The 23,796-nt window shown below is 37.9% G+C and overlaps 3 protein-coding genes and 1 long non-coding RNA gene across 4 annotated transcripts; 3 read left to right on the top strand and 1 right to left on the bottom strand.

Moving 5' to 3' along the window:
* Nucleotides 1-417: 417 nt before the first annotated feature.
* Nucleotides 418-1,128, bottom strand: LOC121760855. Its single transcript, XM_042156456.1, has one exon. It carries the CDS (start codon nucleotides 1,126-1,128, stop codon nucleotides 520-522), a length of 609 nt encoding a protein of 202 aa, XP_042012390.1. The 3' UTR covers nucleotides 418-519.
* Nucleotides 1,129-2,641: 1,513 nt separating this feature from the next.
* Nucleotides 2,642-11,077, top strand: LOC121762981 (ATP-dependent DNA helicase DDM1-like). Its single transcript, XM_042159008.1, has 16 exons — nucleotides 2,642-2,783; nucleotides 2,945-3,024; nucleotides 3,449-3,697; nucleotides 3,777-3,866; nucleotides 4,019-4,365; nucleotides 4,459-4,648; nucleotides 4,765-4,940; nucleotides 8,453-8,522; nucleotides 8,604-8,793; nucleotides 9,123-9,221; nucleotides 9,299-9,393; nucleotides 9,490-9,609; nucleotides 9,949-10,068; nucleotides 10,176-10,274; nucleotides 10,391-10,498; nucleotides 10,578-11,077. The coding sequence occupies exons 2-16, from the start codon at nucleotides 2,956-2,958 to the stop codon at nucleotides 10,812-10,814; spliced, it is 2,259 nt and encodes a 752-aa protein (XP_042014942.1). The 5' UTR covers nucleotides 2,642-2,783; nucleotides 2,945-2,955; the 3' UTR covers nucleotides 10,815-11,077.
* A 670-nt stretch (nucleotides 11,078-11,747) lies between these two features.
* On the top strand, nucleotides 11,748-14,339 carry LOC121762991. The gene is made up of 2 exons (XR_006042324.1): nucleotides 11,748-12,071; nucleotides 13,799-14,339. It is a non-coding gene; the product is annotated as an uncharacterized LOC121762991 (long non-coding RNA).
* A 3,843-nt stretch (nucleotides 14,340-18,182) lies between these two features.
* LOC121762982 (succinate dehydrogenase [ubiquinone] flavoprotein subunit 1, mitochondrial-like) lies at nucleotides 18,183-23,767 on the top strand. The gene is made up of 16 exons (XM_042159010.1): nucleotides 18,183-18,373; nucleotides 18,647-18,814; nucleotides 18,972-19,059; nucleotides 19,635-19,781; nucleotides 19,860-20,000; nucleotides 20,203-20,288; nucleotides 20,384-20,476; nucleotides 20,585-20,648; nucleotides 20,762-20,905; nucleotides 21,597-21,784; nucleotides 21,861-22,035; nucleotides 22,123-22,293; nucleotides 22,373-22,442; nucleotides 22,560-22,680; nucleotides 22,852-22,889; nucleotides 23,402-23,767. The coding sequence occupies exons 1-16, from the start codon at nucleotides 18,296-18,298 to the stop codon at nucleotides 23,502-23,504; spliced, it is 1,875 nt and encodes a 624-aa protein (XP_042014944.1). The 5' UTR covers nucleotides 18,183-18,295; the 3' UTR covers nucleotides 23,505-23,767.
* The last annotated feature ends 29 nt before the right edge of the window (nucleotides 23,768-23,796 follow it).

Here is a 23,796-nt window from a genome sequence, read left to right as displayed (position 1 = left end):
TTGTGAGGTTGAACACTAGTAAAAAAAAGTCTTTGTCGATATTGGAAGATAGAGGCAGTGTGACTATCATTGTCGTTGGTAATGGATAACAGACGAAGAACTGTTTGTATTGTCGCACATAACTTAAAAATAGGTCAACGGTGGGATGGATCGACCTCAATTACACATGATGAAGAAATGACTACACCAATTGAGCCAAATAAGATGCAAATACACTAATACAGTAATATGTTGATCCAGCAAAAGGTAGCAATTCAAACATACTCAAGCCTAAAAACTCAAAATCTCAGTTAATGACTAAACTAAATAAGACACTACGTAAAATTAACCATGCTTCTCCAGTTCTCCTCACACACCTCTCCATTTTCCAATTTTAGGAGAAAGCAACTAATAATTAACATTATTTACCACAAAATATTGATGACATACTAACTTTGCACGTAACACAATATCGGTATTAACATTCATAAACGACAATTGGGAGAAAGAAGAAACATACTTACAACTTAGTAGTAATTTCTAACCAAAACATTGATCACTAGGAAGCGGGCCGGGAATGGATCCTTGCTCAACGAATTGCAGCCCAAACACAACAACAATAGCCAACAAAGACAGATAGGAGAGGCCCTCAACAGCCCCCAAGAGGCCAAAAGGCCCATTGGGAAGGCCCGAGCCCGTCTTGGTCTTGGTGTAGAGCGACCACGCCACAATGCCCACCACCACCAGGTAGCTCACTCCCTCCAGTGCGCCTATAGAGCCCGCCGGCCCGGGTGGAAGCCCGCATCCGGTGGTTTTGAGGGTGTAGAGGGACCAACCGATCACCGGCGTCGCGACTAGTCCGCCCACGATGGCGGCTGCCTCAGCGGCGCCGCTCTCCTTGGCCACGGCCCGCACTTTGAGCATCGGCAGCCGCCTGAGTTTGGTGAATTTACGGCGGCTGATTGGCTGCGGCGGCGGCAATGGCGATGGAGAGAGTTGTAGCACTGCCATTGGAGTGGATTTACTGCTGAGCTTGAGCTTTTTCGATTGAGTTTTGTTATCGTTAGGCTTTGCCTTATCCAAGGAAACGGTTGTTAAACCACATAATTTCAGCATTTTATACTCCACTTCCTCGTCGATAATAGTCATACTTTAATTTGGGTCGAGATTTTAGAAATGTAATACTACTACTTGTATACAAAATAGATAGAATAAGTTAGTAAAAGTTAATCATACTTTTATATAATAATTAAATGTAGTTACAAGTTGTTTTTATAATTAAATTTTATATTTTATTTTATTTTAATTTTTTATTTTCTAAAAGTTTTAGAGAGAGAAGGAGGATTGGACATAAAGTGACTAAAAAAATAAAGTGAAAAATACATCATTTTAGCACTCAAACTATAAAAAAAATATCATATTCAATATTAGAGAAATAAATAACATATCATATCTAGTACCTAGTTATGAAGCCAAAAATATCCTCCATGCCTTCGATCCATTTTTAGTGCAAAATTGTGATCAATAGTGAAAAAGTAACATGAATATGATTACACCTTAGTTTAAGGACTATCCATGATATTTTTAAAGTTTAAGAGCTGTTTACGTGCGAAACACCTAATTCAGAAACTATTGCGTAGTTCACTCTATGAATAAAATACGAGTGACTTAAAGTACAAAAATACTTAGTAAAATACAAACAGGACAATTATTTGCTAATGAACAAAAATATTAAATTGGGGCGATAGTGAGACTGATTGTTGCCTAAAAAATATTCCAAGATTCATTTTTTTAGGCAAAATGACTAAAAATCATAAAATTTGGTCAAATTAAATGACTCTGTTTTATTCTTGAATAGCCGAGATCATTCAACTCATCCTTATTAACACAAAACATATAGTTCTATGGTTGTCATGTAATTTTTCCAAAAACAATTCTAAATATTGAATAATTACCAATAAATCTTAACTTTACTGTTTTTTTGTCTAATTTTATAGTTTTGTGATGTTATTATACCAACCTTTAGAATCAAAATCAACGAGACAGTATCATGTTTCACACGTAATATAAATGATGTACATTTACATAATCATGACAGTAGCAATAAATATAGAATAAAATAAGCCATATTAATATCAATAAAATTGAACTAGTTTTCACGAAAGATGATCACATAAACATATAAGGCATGTAATATTCAATTCCTTTATGTATAGAAATCCCCACTTCTTTGATATCATGGTCAAGGAGTAACCAATTTGATATGTTACATATGTATAGAAGTCAAAACATGTCATTAATTCGTTTTATAGTTAATATATAATTGGCGTAATTGGCTTTTGGCATCATACATTATTTTTTATGTATAAGATTGATGTAGAAAATTAATTACATATAATTAATAAGCATTTTATTTAATAATTACTAGTATAGATTGATTATAAAAATAAAAATGACCATTAATTTGACAATGACCATTTTAAAATAAAAATAAATTGATTATAAAAAGGCGTTTTCCGAAAAGTCGCGAAGGAGTGGCGTTTTAGAAATAAACCGGATTTGTAAGGGCAACTTTCCAATTAGGGTATTTTCCCGCCCATCGCGCCTGCAGACAATTGCCAGTCACCTTGAAATAAATAACTGTGCACACACCTTTGTTGAATCCAATTTCTCTGTTTCTTTTTGATTCTCTCCATTCTTTCTGGTCTCTTCCTCCCTTCAGAGAGAGAGAGAGAGATCGACAGAGAGAGTGTCAGAGAGAGAAGCAAATTTGAAATTGATTAGCAGTCATTTCCATATACTGAGTAAGCAGTTGCAATGTTTGTGTAGGGTTTTTGTTAATATTTGGGGATTTTATTTGAGATTTTTCAATTGTTGTGCAATATGAAGTTAAAAAAGGGGTTTTCGTTTACGCCTTGCGATTTCTGCACGTTCTTATTTGATTTTATCATTTTCTATGACTTAGGATTGTGAGAAATGGCTGCCGAGGACGAAGTGAAGAGCGAGACTGCCGCAGATTCTCCAACCTCTGTTCTTGAAGACGAGGTATTATCATCCACATTTCGGCCTCTTTGTTGGTGAAATATACTTCAGATGTGTTTTTTTACTAATTTTTTATTCGTTGAGCTGAGTTTTGACGTTGCGTTTTGGCTTGTTGGAATGGAAATACGATGCTACCTTAGGGTAATGTGTTTCAAAATGTTCTTCTAGCTACCTCAACTCCATTCCCCCTTTTGTACCAAGTTAGCCTATTTTGATCATAGAATGTAGGAAAATTGATTCATCGCACACTGTTCTTTTATGCTACTACTTGCTTTTGCTGTAGAAACTGGTTGCTCTATGTGGAGTTATTTATTCTTTTATTCATGTTTTCGAATCCCTTACACTTGAGGTTGCCAATAATTGGGCTTATACTTTTCTGATTAACCCTGACACTGATTCTTTTATCTCATTTTAATTTAATTTAAAGGATTGCAAAGGGAATTCAGGTGTTAAAGGGGAGGTGGACGATGTCAAGGAAGGATGTCATCCACTTATTTCAAAAGCCATGGTGGAGGAGGAAGAAAAGCTGCTGGAAGAGCGGCTGAAAGAAGAAGAGCAGAAACCTGTAGAAGGAGCTAGTCTGAATGGCACCCAGTTCACGAAATTGGATGAGCTTTTGACTCAGACCCAGCTTTACTCAGAGTTTCTACTGGAGAAAATGGATGATATTACAAAGGTTTACTTCTCTTGCTGATTTTTTTTTGTTGATTAGTTAAGGTACCTCCCCTAACATAGTTTGTATTGCAATATGTTAGAATGGGCTGGAGGATGATGAGAAAACTGCTGTCAAAGGAGGAACGAGAGGCCGTGGTTCTAAAAGAAAGGCTGGTGCAAATTATAATAATGTACTAGATCTCCCCACCATACTCTGGAGTTCTTCAGTCTTATGCTGTTTAAATTGTCATATTTTGTTCATATGTAATTGGTCTTCCTATCATTTTGATTTTGTCACTTGCAAGCCACATCCTAATGCAAAACCACTCCTGGAATTTTGTAGAAGAAAGCAAAGAGAGCAGTTGCAGCTATGCTTACAAGAGGGAAAGATGGTTGTTCTGCTGAAGATTCGACCCTTACAGATGCAGAGAGAGATGAGAAAGAGCAGGCAGAATTGGTACCTTTATTGACTGGTGGAAAGTTGAAAACATATCAGCTTAAGGGCGTAAAATGGATGATCTCATTGTGGCAAAATGGATTAAATGGGATCCTCGCAGATCAAATGGGTCTCGGTAAAACAATTCAAACCCTTGCGTTTCTTGGTCACCTCAAAGGGAATGGATTGCATGGTCCTTACTTGATTATTGCTCCTCTCTCAACTCTATCAAATTGGTTGAATGAGATCGAGAGGTATGTGATTATTCCTTCTACATGTGATGATTGAATATTCTTATTTTTTCTCATGATGTTAACGTAATATACATGACTTGTTGAATCTGTTAGGTTTCTACCCTCGGTGAATGCAATCATTTACCATGGTGATAAGAATGAGAGAGATGAAATTGCAAGGAAGCATATGCCTAGAACTATGGGTCCCAAGTTCCCCATTGTCATTACCTCTTATGAAATTGTAATGTTTGATGCAAGACGAGTACTGAGACATTACAGCTGGAAATACATTGTTGTTGATGAGGTATATGCCATTTTTGTGACATTATTTTGTTTTTTTAAACTAGGAGTTTGTCCTTGAAGTTTTAAAATATTGATGTGTTGCATGATTTTTTCTGAGATATATTTTGATTCTTGAAGGGACACAGGTTGAAAAACTCAAAGTGTAAGTTACTGAGGGAATTGAAACTTTTGCCTGTTGAGAATAAGCTTCTTTTAACTGGCACACCACTGCAAAACAACTTGGCGGAGCTCTGGTCGCTGTTGAATTTTATTCTTCCTGATATATTTTCATCCCATGAGGAGTTTGAATCATGGTAAGTAACTTCTTGTTAGCTGGCAGTTGTTGATTAATAATAACATTACTTGAATATCTTTTTTATGAAGTGCTTATAATTATTTTTGCAGTTGACCTCATCTTTATGTGGTAAGAACTTAGAAATTGGGTCAAATATTAAGGGGTGATGGCAATTTGAATTTTGACAATGCTTTAAACCCTGTTGTTAAATGGCAATTACTCTCTCTGTTCATGTTAGAATTCGGCGGAGGAATCAGGCCAAAAACAACAACTAATAACAGAGAATTAAACAAAATGGAAGAACACACACAATTACGTGGTTCGGTCTAAGATCTATGTCCATGGAGAAGCTTTCAACCAAGAAATCAAAACGCTCAAACTCGAGAGCTCACTCTACAACACTGACTCCATCACACAGAAAATGACTCTTTTTCTTGATCAATCAATCTCTAACTGAATTGACCCAATATATATGTGGGTTGTGAGAACTCACCGTTAGCTCAGCTGAATCGAGCTCGAAACTGCTCGGAACCGCTCCTGTTGTAACCTCCAAAACAGAAATAGCCGTTAGGAGCTAACTCTTCTTTTCTCCCCTTTTACTCTTTTCTATTTTGCTATCAAGTCCCTCAACTTTCAAGTTATGCAATATGTGTGCATAAGCCCTGCACCCAAAGTTTTTCAACCTTGAATAATCCCCAGGTGAACCATTCCACTTCATGTCTGGAGTCTCAGAGTCAATGGCCGATGATGGGCACTTGTTGATCAAAACGGCCGCTGTAGAAGCTGCTTCTGCTCAGAAAGTTTTAGGCAATCCTGAAGTGAAAAGCATGCACCTCACCCTTTCCAAAATTGTCCTATTAGCCCTCTCTGCAACTCCATTTTGTTGGGGGTTATTAGGGACATTTCTATGCCTCTTAATACCTCTTTCCTTGCAGTATTGATCAAACTCATGTGATAGAAACTCCAAGCCATTATTTGTTCTAAGGCATTTCAGTGTTTTTCCTTTCTCTAATTCTACTTCTTTGCACCATTTTTTAAACTTAGAGAAAGCTTCTGATTTTTCCTTCATAACATGTACCCATAGTTTTCTAGAAAAATCATCTAATAATCTGTGATGGCCCCCAAATGTCTGAGTGTGCATAATCCAATGGAGCTTGTGAGGTATGATTTGCTGCCTTGAAACTTAGCTTTTTGCTCTTGGACAATATGCACTGCTCATAGCTACTAAAATACACAGCAACGGTTGACTGATCACACTGAGTCAGTCCCTTCTTGACTAAATCCTTAATTCCAACTTTACCTACATGCCCCATTCTTCTGTGCCATGTAGCTAAATCAACTTTCTGTACTGCATTAACCTCTGCTCCTATAACCTTTGCCTTCAGATAATAGAGGCTATTTCTTCTAACTGCCTCCATCACAACATTGCCATTTTTTAGCACCTGCAACACACCACCAACTGAGCTGAAAATCATTCCCTTCCTTTCAAGAGTTCCCAAATATATGAGATTTCTTTTGATTTATGGGATATATTTGACATCAGGGAGTATCTTGGTTGATCCATCATGCATACTCAACTTTATGCTACCTATTCCTTTTATATCACAGGTGTGATTATCCCCTAAATGCACTGATCCTTTTGCATCTTTCAAATCAGAAAACCATGCCTTATTTGAGGTAAGGTGAAAACTGCAGCCTGAGTCCATCACCCAAGACCCCAAGATTTGTTCATCTGAAATATTCAAGATATGTCCCTCTTCAACCATTTCTGTAATATTAGCTGTATCTACAGGGTTCTCGGCCTCTGTCTGCTTCCTTTTCCAATCATAGCAGTTTTCTTCAAATGCCTGGGCTTCTTGCACCAGTGGCAAGACCTGGTTTCCTTTTGATCTGACTCCTTTTGAGGCTGGGATTTGCCCTTATCAGATGCAGCCTTCTTGTTCTTGGAGGGCTTCTTGCCTGCTTCCTTAACACTAAGACTTTCTGCTGTTGATCAGTGACCTTTCCAGAAGCTTTCTGGAATTCCTTGAGCTTGAGTGCAGAGTGTACTTCTTCATAGGTAATCATGGAGTCACTGCAAAGGAGTATGACATCTTTAAATTGTTCATAACACTTTGGCAGAGAGTTGAGAAGCATGAGCGCCTTATCTTCATCCTTGAGTTGCTCATCAATATTCTCTAAATCGCCAATACACTTCCCAAACTCATCTAACTGCTCCAATACACTTCTTGATTCATCAATCTTGAATGTAAACAATCTCTGTTTGAGATGTAGTCGATTGGCAAGAGACTTGGTCATGTAAAGTGACTCAAGCTTTGCCCAAATTCCAGCAGCTTTCCGCCTTTGAAACTTCCCTTAATACTTGATCGCCGAGGCTAAGAATCAAGGTGCTGTAGGCCTTATGCTGGAGCTCCTGCTTCTTCGGATTAGCCTTCTCTTCACCTTCAGTCGGCTTCTGATCCTTCTCAATCAAGATCTCCCATAAACCCTGCTGCATCAACACTGCTTTGATCTTCAGCTTCCATAAACCAAAATCGTTCTTCATTGTGAATTTCTTCACATCAATCTTTGCCGAAGCCCATCTCGCCGATCAACAATCAAACCTTCGGTTCCCACAGACGGTGCCAATTTGTTAGAATTTGGAAAGGGAATCTGGCCAAAAATAACAATTAATAACAGAGAATTAAACACAATGGAAGAACACACACAATTACGTTGTTCGGTCGTAAGACCTACGTCCACGGAGAAGCTTTCAACCAATTTATTCAATGCACAATCACAATCGAAGTATCTGATTACAATCGCTCAAGAATCACACTGAGAATCACTCAAGAAATCAAAACGCTCAAACTCGAGAGCTCACTCTACAACATTGACTCCCTCACACAGAAAATGATCCTCTTTTTCTTGATCAATCAATCTCTAACTGAATTAACCCCTTATATATGTGGGTTGTGAGAACTCACCGATAGCTCAGCTAAATCGAGCTCGAAACTGCTCGGAACCGCACCGGTTGTAACCTCCAAAACAGAAATAGTCGTTGGGAGCTAACTCTTCTTTTCTCCCCTTTTACTCTTTTCTATTTTGCTATCAAGTCCCTCAACTTTCAAGTTATGCAATATGCATCCACATATCACAGTTCACCAAGACACCACGAGTGTCCAACAACTGCCTTATTTGGCGTCCACAAAGGTCAACCTTTTTTTTATTTTGAACACCCCTTGTTATAATATCCTCTCACAGTACTTAGTTTCAAAAAAAAATTACACGTGGCCCAACGCCATAACCCATTATTTGCCATTGATGGGACACTTTCTCTACTGATCAAATACCTATTCAACATTTTATTAATACCTGTGCGATCTTCAATACTGTACTCGTGGTAGACAGAGGAAGTACATATCAGTGGTATTTTATTTCATGGCCATAATAAATATCAGTTTTTGAATTTTTAACTTGTGAACAATCACTTTTGACTAATCACAAAAATTTCATTCTTTCTTTGTGTCTTACTTGTTATGTGTATCCCAGGTTTGACTTCTCAGGGAGGTGCACTAGTGAAGCTATCAAGGAAGAGATGGAAGAGAAAAGAAGGGCTCAGGTATGCTTTAAATGAGTGCTACCTCAGACGATTTCCTATTTGATCCTTATTTTTTTAATTTGTCAATTCATATATCTGCAGGTAGTGGCCAAACTCCATGCTATTTTGCGTCCATTTCTGCTTCGCAGAATGAAGTCTGATGTTGAGCTAATGCTCCCTCGGAAGAAAGAAATTCTCTTGTATGCAACAATGACTGATTATCAGAAGACCTTCCAAGATCATCTTGTTAACAAAACACTGGAGGGTCACATCTTAGAGAAATCATTTAATGGTAAAACTACATTCCGTCTGACTCATAGCAGGTTTTGAAAAACATGGATGGCAGTGCATCTTCATGTACATATATACACATTTTGTGGTTTTGTGTGGGGTAACGTTGTCTCTTGTTTGGTTTAAAGAGTAAACTGAAGTAGGATTTCTTCTTATTTCTATGCTGTTATATACATCTATGTTTCTTTGCACTATGTTTACTCGAACAGAGTCTAGATACTTCGATATGTGTGTCCTATTCTTGCATGATTTTACTTGCTAATATTTTTGAATCTAGTGATAGTTTCTGTCAAAGTGGTAGCAACCTGCTCACTTTGTTAGCATTTGCAGCTACATATGGTTTCAAAGGAAAGCTCAATAATCTGATGGTTCAACTGAGGAAGAACTGCAACCACCCTGACCTTTTGGAGTCCACCTTTGATGGTTCCTGTATGTTTTCTTCCACCTAAAATTTCTTGTCATATCAATTATAAATGATCTTCACCTTTCAGTATCCCGTTTGGCAGATTTTTACCCACCTGTGGAACAGATTGTGGAGCAGTGTGGAAAATTTAAATTATTGGATAGACTGTTGGCTAAGCTCTTTGCTCAAAAGCACAAAGTATGTCGGAGCTTGTTCTTTGTATGAATTGAAGTCTTTGTGAAGACATGTGTATAATCTAATTGTTTTTTCATTCAACTTTCTTTCTGCTTTTAGGTTCTGATATTCTCACAGTGGACCAAGATCTTAGACATAATGGATTACTATTTTAGTGAAAGGGGATTTCAAGTTTGCAGGATTGATGGTAATGTTAAATTATCAGAACGAAAACGACAGGTACAGCTATGAATAAGAGAAACATATATTTTGTGGTGTTCCATCTTTTTCATGTTATACAATTGCTGTCCATTGTCCTTTAACAATTTAGTTTTATGTGATGTTCATTTGCTGCTGCTTGCTTCCACTATTTAACAATCTACTACCAAAACATAATGGTGGTTGGTGACTTAAATGTTGATGTTTAACATGTTAATCAATTTTAAACAAATTTAGAAGAGTATCAACTAATAGACGAAAAGAACATTGTCGGAGCTCATGTTTTCAGTATTAGCTGGTCATTTATCGACTGAGTTGGCAATTAACCTGGCTTTGGTATTTTTGGTGAATCACTAACAGATTCAGGAATTCAATGACGTGGACAGTGACTATAGAATCTTTCTCCTCAGTACCCGTGCTGGTGGGTTGGGTATTAATCTTACAGCAGCTGACACCTGCATCTTATACGATAGTGATTGGGTATCATCTTGTACTGTAGTTTTCATCTCCCACTCACTTATGCCTGACCTGATGCTGTTATGCAAAATTTCTTTCTGAGGATTGATTGAGTTTCAATTGATTTGCAGAATCCTCAGGCAGATTTACAGGCCATGGATCGGTGTCACAGAATTGGTCAAACAAAACCTGTTCATGTTTACAGGCTAGCAACTGCCCAATCTATCGAGGTGCCTCAGATACTCACTCTAGCTCTCGCGCCCCACCTTTACATACCCCCTCCCCACCTTGGCAATATGCCCCCTTTTCTATTATCTATAATGGAAACATAAATTTACTGTTTCAGGGTCGGATTCTGAAAAGAGCTTTTAGCAAATTGAGGCTTGAACATGTGGTGATTGGCAAGGGACAGTTTAAACAAGAAAGATCTAAGGATGGGTCAGATACTATTATGGTTGGTGCTATATGTGCAATGATCTTTTTTGTTGGTAACCATAGCATATAGTTAGGGTGTTTAATAATTTCTGTTATAGGAAGAGGAATTGCTAGACCTTCTTCGTGAGGTGGAGGATGAAGAGGACCGATGGATTCAGACTGACATCAGTGACGAAGATCTGGAGAAAGTTCTGGACCGTAGTGATCTGGTTGCTGGGCCGTCTGAGGAAGAGAAGGGTGATGCAAAACAAAACGTTTATCCTCTTAAAGGACCTGGTTGGGAGGTGATACTCCCGACTGCAACCGGAGGAATGCTCTCTACTCTCAACAGCTGACCTGACTACGTCCATCACTCATTTTGGAGGATCAACCAGATCTTGCTTTGCTCCTGTGCCTAATTTCTTGAAGGGATTGGTTTCCTCTCATTTTTTGTCATTATTTGGAGAGGAAAGCATTCTCTACTTGATTGTTTTTTTGTAAACCAGGATCTATTTAGGACTATAATCCCCAGTTAAATGGCTTTGTAATGGTGATTATAGCTATTTTCTGTGACTTGAATTTTCCTGATATTTCATGCTGGAGCAGTTTTACAAGTCTATGATTATTTGTGTTTTCTTTTTCAAAAATGTCTTTATTTGTCGACAATATACAGTTATAAATTTAAGTTACTCTCTGATTTGTATTGACATCTGATCAATCCTGGTAAATTTTAAATCAAAATATAAAATTGTTTTATAATATTAGTAGTCAAAATCAATACCAATACTACTAATAAAATTAAATATAATAGGATTATAGTATTTGTTTGGTTTATGAAATTGAATTTAACAATTCAATCCTAATATAAATAATTGTGTGATAATTAATTATATGAATAATTATGTGATAATTAATTATAATTATTTTTAATAAAAATAATTTCACAACTCAATCTATATGGATTATCATATAGGGTGGCGTTCGGTTGCCATGACTAATATCATAAGACTATCCATCTAGGATTAAGTTGTGAGATTATTTTAGTTGAAGGGGAGGCTATGACTAATCATCAGGAGACTATCCATTTAGAATTAAGTTGAAAGATTCAATCTTATGAACCAAACATGATACATATTTAATCAAGAGATTTAATTTTGCCAACCGAACACCCGAGTAATAATTAGTAGTAGTAATGATGATAATCCAACGACACCATTGTGTACAAATTTATATTGCTTATAAAAATAAAAATTTGTTTGTCTCTAAAATTAGTACTCCATTTGATTTTACATGGTTTCGTACACTTTACTTATTAGTCTATTGCAAATCATATACCTTCCGCCAAACCCTAATTTTAATGAAGATTCAATGCTGAATGCATCTGCAAAAAATTGAAATTGGAGTACTTTTTGGGTGGCATCATAAGTTTGATTTGCAGAATTCCCTGCAGTTTTGATTCAATCTGGTTCAGTTACATTCTGAGGTGGTGATAACTGCAATTCGATGATAACTCGCTCAAAACTCGTTGAGCAACTCAGAGATTACCAGGTCCGATCCCAGCACAAGTGGCCCCCTCTCGCCGTCTTCTCTCCAAAACCCCTTCTTTCAACCTGGTAGGTGACTCTTTCTGCCCGGAATTCAGCTTTCTTTCGAATTATTGCTTTCTGTCGCGGATTAAACTTTTGTGTGTTTCGCATAATTGCTTTACAATTATGTAGCACCAGCAGAATGAAGCTAATTTTTTTGTAGATCAAGATAAAATTTAATAATTGAATCGGGCAATATGTTGCTGATGAGCTTTTTCATATCTATTTCACATTGATAGGTACTCTGTTCCCCTTTGTTATTGTTTATTTTGTGTGTAACCTAAAGTATCTTACCCAGCATGAGCTAGCTTAGTGGATGGATCAGATAATTCAGTAGAAAATTGCAATTCAGAGTTCAGACTTCAAAATCGATAGATGTGTGGGAAAAGGTTGAAAATGGTAGCCTGTCTATCTAAGAAGAAACGGAGGAGCTAATTAAAATAACCAGCTCGCTATCTATGGAAAGTTGGCTGAAAAATTTACACCCAATCTTAGTTCAGATTTTGCTCAGCTGTCTTGATTTCTTACTGCTTTGTGGTCGATGCCATGCAACAATATAAGACATGTGCATAGCATTTCAATAGTTAGGTTTCCTGAATGTTGTAAGTAACTTGTAACTTGGTGAGGATGCTTTTTGAAAAATATGTGTTTGCACATCTATACTTACACTCGATATAAAACTGTCTTGTTGAAAACATTATTAGGGTGCATGTAAATACTTTCATTACTTTAATAGAAGCAACAGGAAAAACATAAGTATACAATTTGTAGAATCAATTATATTTTTTTGTATATAGGCGTTTATAAGGCATCAAACCATCTATGATTTACTTTGGCCCCTGAATATGTGCACAGGCTGAAAATTTGAAGATTATAATGCCAACATTGATGGCCCTCTCTAATAGTATAATTATGCTGCAATGAACTCAAAATTTAGAGTTTACCAAATTTGATCAAACTAAGATAAAGAAGGCCACTGATTGTAAAGGGGTTGTGATGAAGACCCAGAAAGGCACTGTTCCAGATAATGAGGTTTCTTCATTTATTTGTAGTCTGGTTGGTTTTTGAAACAGCTAGTCCTAGTAGAGACCCTATTGGAAGTATTATTCTTTTCTTTGGCAACTTTTGGTTGCTTCTGATTTTGTTGGTGCTTCAGAATATTGAATCCCTTTCTGTACTAGTTTTTTTTGTTCCAATTGTATCCGGATGACATATTGTATGGTTGACAAGTCATAAGTGGTAAGCGAACTGCAAACCAGAGGTTAACATTTTATGAGGACAGAAAGCAAACATATTATTCAACAATGATTTGAATATAAAAATTTACAAGGTAAAGAAACAAGTCAAAAGACCTTGTTACTAGGTAAAGATACAAGTCAAAGACCGTGTGTATTCGATGTTGATTTCCTGAGAACTCTCTACCTCTTAGTGAATGCATGTAAATAAAAACAATATCATTTTGGTCGGCTAGCTCATTGTAGTCTTTGTTCATAGACTTCACATTATATTTTCATTTATTTCTTCACTTTTGGAGAAATTTTTTATTCCCACTTGGTTCATAGTTTCTTGAACTTTAGAATATACACACTACAACCCAACGGCCCAACCCACCAAAGACACATCCAAAACTATCCTTTTCCATTCACAAATTTAAGAAATAATATGATTCTGGCTTTTTTTTTTCTCATTTATTTGACATTGCCATGTTTAATATCTCTTCAGATTCTTCTCTAATTCATTTTTTCTTTATGCAGGAGTGATGTTGCACTTGCTGCTTTTTGGGCCTTTATATTTATCGCCCTCCTATTTTCATCATATATCACCCTTTACCTAAAACATTACTGGGTTTCCTCCATTATACTATGCCTCGGCATCCTTGTTCCTATACGTTTGAGAATTCTGCGGCAGTCGCTTGCTAGAAAAAGGGACAGAAGAATGATGCTACCTCTATCCATGTGAGTATCCTCAAATTCATTGAAGCATTCGAAAAAGTTTGCCTCCAGTCGAACGGTGTTTTCAGTTGCATACCTGTTGTAAGAAATATTGGATGCCTCTCTTCTGACCCTTTTGAGTGATCGAGAATTTGCAGGAGTAATGAAATAACTATAGCAAAAGTTCGATTCTTGACTTCAAATTTTGCAGCTTTTTTAAATTGTAAATGTCTTTGAGGCGTGACTTTGGCCATCCATTTGAGTTAAATAGATGTTACTAGTACTTAAAAAAATTCTCTAGTGTTAATGGATGAGGTCTGGCACTTTATTTCTTTTAAGGAATGGCTTCAGATTGCACCAGAAATTTGTTATGTGTCATTTAAAAATGCTATTTTTAAATAGATCAATTCCTTGTAAATACACAATATATTTAATTTGTGGTTTTTATTCCTTTTGGTTTTGTTGTTAAAAAGGTATTCTCTTTGTAACGCTACAAGGGATTAACTTCTTTTTGCCACAGGATTTAAGAAAAAATGACATTGAGAATGAAGTCCTCTGAGATAAAGAGATAATAAAACAATAGAAGGGTTGTTTTTTTTGGAAAAAAAAATCAATTACTTGATATGAGACAACCTAAGATGAAAAGTTGATCATTTGAGATGAGACAAGACAGAGACAAGACAGACACAGTGTATACAAAGTACATCGAATTTCAGGCGATATTTTTTAAAGAAACGACAATTTGATGATATATTCCTTCGGTCTCCTAAAAATTGTAACTTAGGGGACGTCACGAGTTATAATATGAAATTAGTAAATTAAGAGAGTGTTAAAAAATGTGATTGAATTATTATAAGTGGAGAATGAGACCGAACTCGAAAAACTTGCCAAAATGGAAGATGACTAATTTTATGTGACGAACCATAATGAAAAAAGAAGACTGTTTTTTGGTGAGAGAGAGCGTATATGTCTTATTCCACCTACCCACGATTAATTGACATAACTTTCATTTTTCGTCCGTCCACGAATAATTGACAAAACTTTCGGTTTTCACCCGTCCATGATTAATTGCCTCATTCTCACTATTAATAGACCTATATTACTATTTATACTTGTTCATCTCACTAATAAGACTCATGTGTTTAAAACTGATCTGAGTTTTACCAATTAATAATAGACGCGGAGAGAACATGACTTGTAGTACGAGTTCTACTCTATATATTTTGGGGTAAATGCAGATTTGATTTTATTGGTGTTGAAATGATAATTTAAAGAGTGAATTTTAAGAATACTAGTAGTAGTGAGTATTATTTAGTTACTCTATAATACGGAGTATATTATATAGTGTGCAATATTTTAGTATAAGAGCATCTCCAATGGCGGCGAGAGGACAGACTAGCCGATTCCCGGCGCTGGCCGGTTCGCTCGCCGAACCATTGGAACCGGCGAGCGCCATTTCGGCAAAAAAATCGGCGACCCGACGCCGATTTTTAGGCGCTGGCCGATCCGCTCGCCGGTCAGCTGACCGCCATTGCAGTCTCCCGATCGGCGAGCGATCGGCCAACTCAATTTTTTTTTTAAAATTTTCGAAACACTATATATACACGATTTGCACATCATTTTCATTCGCACCACTTGTTTTAACGAGGTTTCTCTCCATCTTAATTTCTGTACAAGAGCAACAACGTGAAATGAGTAACGCTGGTGGTAGTAGTGGTGGTAGTGGTGGGGATGCTGAGGAGTACGAACGACAAATGAATGAAGAGTTGGAGGCCTATACGTCCCGCGAGATAAACCGGCTGATACAAAGGGCCTTGCAGCCGGCGGTACCTCGACCTCCACCCATTGTCCACTGACGAGCAGTGATTGATCGGGATCACGTAGCTGCACATCAGCGGCTATATGAAGACTACTTTGCGGAGGAGCCGCGGTTTGGGGCGCCTCTTTTCAGGCGGCGTTTTAGGATGCGTAGGGCAGTGTTTATGTGTATCGTTGATGCTTTGGAGCGTCAATATTTGTGTTTCTGGTTCAGGTACGATGCGGCAGGCAGACCCGGCCACACACCTATACAAAAGTGCACTGCGGCAATCAGACAGTTGGCCTACGGAGGCGCGGCAGACATGTGGGACGAGTACCTCCACATCGGTGAGACGACTGCCCTGGATTGTCTGAAGTATTTCTGTCAGGGCGTCATTGAAATATTCCGTGATCAGTATCTTCGAAGCCCTACCCCTGAAGAGTGCCAGGATCTGATGCAGATGCACGGGGAGAAGCATAGGTTCCCCGGGATGTTGGGCAGCATAGATTGTATGCATTGGGAGTGGAAGAACTGCTCCGCTGCCTGGAAAGGGTTCTGCATGATCGGCTACAAGGGAAAGAATCCCACGATGATCCTCGAGGCCGTAGCTGATTACCGGCTGTGGATTTGACATGCATATTTTGGGGTAGCCGGGTCGAACAACGACCTCAACGACCTCAACTCGTCGCCCCTTTTCAACGAGCAGTGCCAGGGCGTCGGTCCGACCATCAGTTTTATCGCCAACGGGAACCAGCATGATATGAGCTACTACTTGGCGGATGGGATATACCCTAGGTGGCCCGTCTTTGTGAAGACGATCAGATGCACATCAGATGAGAGGAAGACCTACTTTGCGGGACGGAAGGAGTCGGCGCGCAAGGACGTGGAGCGCGCATTTGGTGTGCTTCAGTTTCGATGGGTGGCAATTAGAGGTCCAACGCGTTTGTGGCATGTCGACTGCATTGCTGATATAATGTACACATGTATTATCCTGCACAACATGATTGTCGAAGATGAATGTGTACAACTGACTAGTTGGGCCAAAGGCGATGCTAATGAAGCCGGCCCAAACCACAGTGTGGCCGCCCCTAACGTACGAATGAGGTGAAGGGGTTGGCAGCGGAAGCGTGCGTAAAATCCGATCACAGAATTTGATCTATTTAGCAGATTATTTAGACAAATTCTATTCGCGTAATTATCACATGTATCATGCTCATAACTTGAATTAAAACATGCTTTAGCATATTAAATCCCTAAAACATGCTTACTACGGAATTGACCAATTTACCTTGTTGATTCAATCAAGAATCGATGATGGCTTGCTCCGTCTCCACGTGAAGATCTTTAGTACTTGACCTCGGATCTTCTGACTGGTGTCCCGGACTGTACACTGATATTTGTGTGGGCAAATCTCACCAGCGTACTAGGACTTGAATAACGAAGACATAACTCTGCTCACAAAGGAAGCAATTTTTTGAACTCCCTCTCTCTGAGGGGGACGAAAGGTGATTTCTAGTATACAAACTCTGAGGGGGACTTGAATAGATATTTGTCTTATAGTGTTTTACAGTATTCAATCACTCGAAAGGTGATTTCTAGTATACAAACTCTAACAGGGGTACCTCACGATGAAGTCGGCTGTCTCAAGGCACATGCCGACATGTGGATGCTTATATTCGACTCCAAAAGGATTTAATTGAAGAGTTGTGAGCGCAGAGGACTGCACATCGTTAGATTTTTTTAATTAATGTACTTTTTTTAAATTTAAATATTATTATTGAATTTTCCCGTATCTGTGTCGTAAATTTAATTCCGTATTTTGTGTGATTGTTAATTATTTATTTTTTATAATTTTATTTATTATGGCTAGCCTATTGTTAGCCTATTGCTTGTCCAGTTGCTTATCTTGATGATGTGGCAGGAGGAGTTTTTAGTATTGATGACGTGACAAGAGGAGTTTGTGCATAGTCTTAAAGGGTAAACCCATTGGAGAGGCTCTAAATGTCTCAACTAGAAAAGTGGGGGTGGAAATAGTTAGTGGATGGGCCATAAGCCACGTGGCTGAAAACATGTCAGCGCGTCCATTTCTCCTTCAATAAAACTAACCTAGCTTTTTTTTATTGTGCACTTTTTCTAAATATCTCAACAAAATATTTTTAAATTACCCCTCAATTAATGAAATCTATTAGTACTAGTAATATTTCTTGACTTATTTGTGCGACCATTTATATTAGTTATGTTCATCCACTATCAGCATAAATGCTTTCTTAAAAAAACACGATAAATATTAACTAAACTTCACTTAAATAGTTAAATATAGCTAAATTTTCACATTATCTACATTGGCATTAATGTAATTAATCTGATTAAAAAGGGCATAAATGGATATTTGGCAGCCATTTTAGCATTCTCAAGAAAACAAATCCGTTTCTCCAACTCTTCTCTTTCTCTCTCAAACAGTGTTAGCCGCAGACGCACGCGCTAGATCAGCATTTGATTTTGTTATTCGGTATCCAGCAGAGATGTGGCGGTGCTTTTCCCGTGGCATCCGCATTCCTTCCTCGAAGTCCGCCGCCGCCGATTCCGTTCGTCGGCTATCGGTATGCTTCATTCGTCTCTCTTTGTTTAATTGATCTGTTTTCAGCGTTTTCGGTGAATTTATTGCATGATAAATCATTTGCTTGATCCTTTATTTTTTTTTAAATTTATGGATTTGATTTTATTCTCGATGGATTAGCTAGGGGTTTTAATTGTTGAAGCCGGAAGTGTTTCAGTTTAGTTGATAGAATATTTGTGTTAGTCCTTATCGGTGTGCTTAGGTTTAACTTGCTGGATTTGAACTGTGTTTAATATTAATTTGTGGGTTTTAATAGAGTGGAGCGGCGCCGTCATATACGGTTGTGGATCACACCTACGATGCGGTGGTGGTTGGTGCAGGAGGCGCAGGACTGAGGGCGGCGATAGGGCTGTCAGAGCATGGATTCAACACTGCTTGCATTACCAAGCTGTTTCCTACTCGTTCCCATACCGTTGCAGCTCAGGTGATACGGCTCTTTCAATTTTGAAAATTTTGATTATGATTTAACTTTTTTGCTTCTGTTAGTTCACCCTTCTCGATGATGCTCTTGAATTGTGTTTTACATTGGCTATGAGAATTTATGTGTGCTTCTAACATCTATCTGTAAACGATTTTTGCAGGGTGGAATTAATGCTGCATTAGGAAATATGACAGAGGATGATTGGAGATGGCACATGTATGATACAGTTAAAGGAAGTGATTGGCTTGGTATGTTGGTCCTTTGGATTAGCTCTAGTATGATGTTTTTTTTATATTATCGAAAGCTTTAGTTTGGTTATTATCTTCTGAAAGGACTAAATCTGTGCTTTCTCTTATGACTGGATTACATCAAAAACAATTTTCTACTTGACAGTCTTTCTTGCTTCTAAGTTAAATGTAGTATTATAGATCTCTTTATGTGCTTTGTTTGTAGAATCCTCTAAAATTTAATCAACTCGCACAACTGTTATATGAATCAAGATGAAATATGTATATATGTATTATTATAGTATAATAACACACTGTCTAATGTATTCTCTCAAGAAAGTTCTGCTTTCTTTGTGCATGTTCTCTCAAATGGAGTCGGTTTTGTAATGGCCTTTTTTAAGTAGAAAGAAGAATCAATATAGACAATCCTCATTCCCCATTCCCATTCTATTCTTACTATGTGTTTTGCCAAAACCCTGTGAAATGGATTCACTGCTGTTTGTTTATTGAATATAATGTTTGGGTATCTAATTTTTACAGCATCCATTCTGCTGTCTCTTTAATAATCTATGTGATGGGTGTTGTATTTGCCTCAGGGGATCAGGATGCCATTCAGTACATGTGCAGGGAAGCACCAAAAGCAGTTATTGAACTTGAGAATTATGGACTGCCATTCTCCCGGACAGAAGATGGGAAAATATATCAGCGAGCATTTGGTGGACAAAGCTTGAACTTTGGAAAAGGTATAATGTACCTTTAAGTGGAGGTACGGTTTCCTGCATTTACATGGGATACTTAATAAGTGCTATCTACTTTTTTAGGTGGACAAGCATACCGCTGTGCTTGTGCAGCTGATCGAACTGGACATGCTTTGTTGCACACACTGTACGGCCAGGCTATGAAACACAATACTCAGTTCTTTGTGGAATATTTTGCCCTTGATTTGCTAATGGGCAATGATGGTATGTTTTGACAATGTTTCTCTTCATTTATCAGTTGCATGCCTTTACTTGTTCCCTTGAATGTACCTGAGATGAGTACCGGATATGCCTGCTTATAATTTCTTGTGTCTATGGGGCAATGGAGATCCTCATTTGAGTGTTCCAGATTTTTATGAGTTTATGGTTTGTCTCAATAATAATTTTTTCTCCTGGATACTACCAGGTAGCTGCCAGGGTGTAATTGCATTGAATATGGAGGATGGAACCTTACATCGATTCCGTGCTGCCTCAACAATTCTTGCTACTGGGGTAAAATAATATCTTTGAAATGCATTTTAGGCTCGCATAAGTTTAATATTTGTGGCTGGACCTGAAGAAATTGATAATTTTCTTGTATGTCTCAGGGTTATGGTAGAGCATACTTTTCTGCTACATCTGCTCACACTTGCACTGGAGATGGTAATGCTATGGTTGCACGTGCAGGATTGCCACTCGAGGTTTGCTTATTGTTATTTACTGCCACAGTGTTGGATTGAGGGAGTTTGAGAGGGTCCAAAGGTTACGAGAATTTTCTCTGACTACTGATGTTTGGTTTCTGCTTACAGGACCTTGAGTTTGTTCAATTTCATCCCACAGGCATATACGGTGCTGGGTGTCTCATCACCGAAGGTTTATCTCTTTAAGTCATTGCTTTTGTCCCTTTACATTTAATATTTATGTTGTTTCCCTTGATTGAGCTTGTTAGGTTTATTAATATTCTTCTATTGATACGCCACTGCCAGGTTCTCGAGGTGAAGGTGGTATTCTTAGGAACAGTGAAGGTGAAAGATTTATGGAACGTTATGCCCCGACGGCTAAGGATCTTGCATCTAGAGACGTGGTATCTAGATCTATGACTATGGAGATCCGGGAAGGTCGCGGTGTTGGTATGTAATCTTAAAGCACTGTGAGATGTTGATTTAAGCTTCAAATAACATGATCTTTTTGTTTCCATCTTTTTTGTTGTTTTTGTTTCCATCTCTATCTTCAAATAACTCATGTTGCTTATCTTAGTTTCAAGTCTATGTGAGAATGACAAGATGTACTTCATCTTTTCATTTATGTAAGCGGAGCTCTAAAACAATGATCTTCGATTTTACACTGCTCACCATCTCTTTATGGTCAACTTCAGTAAATCTTGTTGAGAGAATGTTCCCATTAAAATTGCTTGTCTTTTGAAGGCTTGTCCTAATATTTTAGTTACATGTAATCTAGAAATGTAGGCTTTGTTACTCCATATGATTCTGCAAAACTGTGAACCTACTTTCTGAGCTGTGGGTTTCAAGTAATCAGCTGATTTTGCCTTTATTGAACTAATTGTATTGATGGTGGATAGCAGTCACAATCAGATTTTAGGTTTTAGGTATCACAACCAGAAGATCCATTCCATGCTCTATCATTTTTCTATAACTGTATGAACATTAAATGCTTGATTGACTGTTCTGAATAATTGATGTGCTGAAGCACTATTGGTTCTCATTGGCAATGTATGAGAACATACATGAAGATGAATTTGGTACTCTTGAAAACTACTGTCTTATGTCTAAATCTCAAACAATGCGTTCCTGTCTTCTACAGGACCCTTGAAAGATCATATCTACCTTCACCTGAATCATTTGCCTCCGGAGGTTCTTCAGGAAAGACTTCCTGGCATTTCTGAAACTGCAGCCATTTTTGCTGGTGTTGATGTGACGAAGGAGCCAATCCCTGTTTTACCAACCGTCCATTACAACATGGGTGGTATTCCCACAAATTACCATGGAGAGGTAGAATTGGCTGCATGACATTGTGCTGATATCATGAATGATATGGATTTACAACTGATTGGCTGTTCTTGTTAAGGTGGTTACCATCAAAGGTAATGATCCTGATGCTATTATTCCCGGTTTATTTGCTGCTGGGGAAGCTGCCTGTGCATCTGTTCATGGTGCCAATCGTCTTGGAGCCAACTCACTTCTTGACATTGTTGTCTTTGGTCGGGCTTGTGCAAATAGGGTTGCAGAGATCCAGAAGCCAGGTGACTAAAACATTCTTGATCTGGTAAATGGGCAGCACATGGTCCATGTTACTATATTTTCTGATACATGCAATTATAATGTTACAGGAGAGAAACAAAGACCATTGGAAAAGGATGCTGGAGAGAAAACCCTTTCGTGGTTGGACAAGCTACGTAACTCAAATGGTACCCTTCCCACCTCAAATATCCGGTTGAACATGCAACGGGTAATGCAAAACAATGCGGCTGTGTTTCGAACGCAAGAAACATTGGAGGAAGGTATGTGGCAGAGCGAGTTTTTCCTGATTTTACTAATATTAGTTCCATATGATATTCAAGTCATTTTTGTCACTTTCAGGCTGTAAGTTGATAGATAAAACCTGGGAGAGTTTTCATGATGTGAAATTGAAGGACAGAAGCTTGATATGGTATTTTGTCTCTAAAACACCCACCCCTTCTGTTGACTGTACCTGCAGATTAGCATGGCTTATTTGCTTTATTTTCCTCTTTTGGTTAATTATTATTGTTATTTCTGCAATTTTCAGGAACTCAGACTTGATAGAGACTATTGAGTTGGAGAATCTTCTGATTAACGCATGTATAACCATGCACTCTGCTGAGGCGAGGAAAGAAAGCAGAGGAGCTCATGCAAGGGAAGATTTTACGGTGAGTTTAAATTCCTCGTTTTCCTGGATTCTTTCATTACAGAAGTAATAACACATAGTTGCACTGCGTAGTATGCTTCAAGGCACCTTCTTCCCCGCCTTTCTGGTTAAGGTTATTATTACCCCATTTTTTAGATTTTTGCTAAACTATTCCAATGATTTCCCATTGCAGAAAAGAGATGATGAGAACTGGATGCGACATACATTAGGGTATGCTTTTCTATCCATCTACCGTGTGCAGGATAAACAGATAAAACCAGTATAACTTGTAAGGTTTTGTAATTATACTTTGGCCTGATTAAGAGATGATAGTATTAAATAATACTCTCCATGATATGGGGGTAGGCTAGCCTCACATGCTAGTGCAAATATTTACCAACATGATGGTCGTCACTATCTGCTTGCATTCGCTATCCTTAATGTCCAGTAGCAGCATTATTATCTGATACAAACCCAAACATGATAATCTATGTTTAATTTGATATGGCTTGGCAGTTCTGTTTTTCTACTAAACCAGTAATTTCTTTGATCTCCGTCACTAGGTGATGTGGTTATTGTGTGGTGATTCTGTTGTTCCTTATGTTTCAGACTTTCATATGCTCATGGTTTTTAGAAATTGCGTGCTTGTGACTGCTATTTGGCTATGTGCTCTTTGCTGTACAAGCTAGTTTTGCCAAGCAGCCTTCCCATATTTATGATAACACTCTGTATTTGGTGTGCAGATACTGGGAAAACGAGAAGGTTCGACTGGACTACAGGCCAGTTCATATGAATACACTTGATGATGAAATCGAAACATTCCCTCCCAAAGCTCGAGTGTACTAGTGTCTTTGAAAAGAATTGGCAGCTTGGGAAATAGATTTCTTATCCAAGGTTAAGCTTTGCAATAATTAATACAGTGACAAGATTTTTGTCAATAAGTAGCTCTCAGCCTCGCAGTGGTGCTGTTGATTTGTTAAGAAAACATTGATTCACAAAGCAGCGTAGCTCATGTATCTAAAACCACTAATTTAAACATCACAATTGTTCTATGCTTCGTCCAAGGTCGATGGGTTTTGAAAAGTTATTCATCACGAGTTATATGAAAATGATTGGTCCATCTTTCTTCTTCTGTTCT

This window comes from Salvia splendens, chromosome 13 (assembly GCF_004379255.2).
Source record: "Salvia splendens isolate huo1 chromosome 13, SspV2, whole genome shotgun sequence".
Taxonomy (NCBI): Eukaryota; Viridiplantae; Streptophyta; class Magnoliopsida; order Lamiales; family Lamiaceae; genus Salvia; species Salvia splendens.
The sequence above is the reverse complement of the archived record's forward strand: the minus strand, read 5'-3'. Positions and strand labels throughout refer to the sequence as shown.

Bases quoted from the DNA above. Each gene is read 5' to 3' on its own strand.
- LOC121760855 (XM_042156456.1), bottom strand. From the start codon at position 1,128: ATGACTATTATCGACGAGGAAGTGGAGTATAAAATGCTGAAATTATGT.
- LOC121762981 (XM_042159008.1), top strand. From the start codon at position 2,956: ATGGCTGCCGAGGACGAAGTGAAGAGCGAGACTGCCGCAGATTCTCCA. The intron at 4,366-4,458 runs GTATGTGATTAT...TGAATCTGTTAG, and splicing joins TGGTTGAATGAGATCGAGAG to GTTTCTACCCTCGGTGAATG. The intron at 9,394-9,489 runs GTATGTCGGAGC...TTCTGCTTTTAG, and splicing joins TCTTTGCTCAAAAGCACAAA to GTTCTGATATTCTCACAGTG.
- LOC121762982 (XM_042159010.1), top strand. From the start codon at position 18,296: ATGTGGCGGTGCTTTTCCCGTGGCATCCGCATTCCTTCCTCGAAGTCC. The intron at 19,060-19,634 runs GTATGTTGGTCC...TATTTGCCTCAG, and splicing joins TAAAGGAAGTGATTGGCTTG to GGGATCAGGATGCCATTCAG. The intron at 22,890-23,401 runs GTATGCTTTTCT...TTTGGTGTGCAG, and splicing joins TGGATGCGACATACATTAGG to ATACTGGGAAAACGAGAAGG.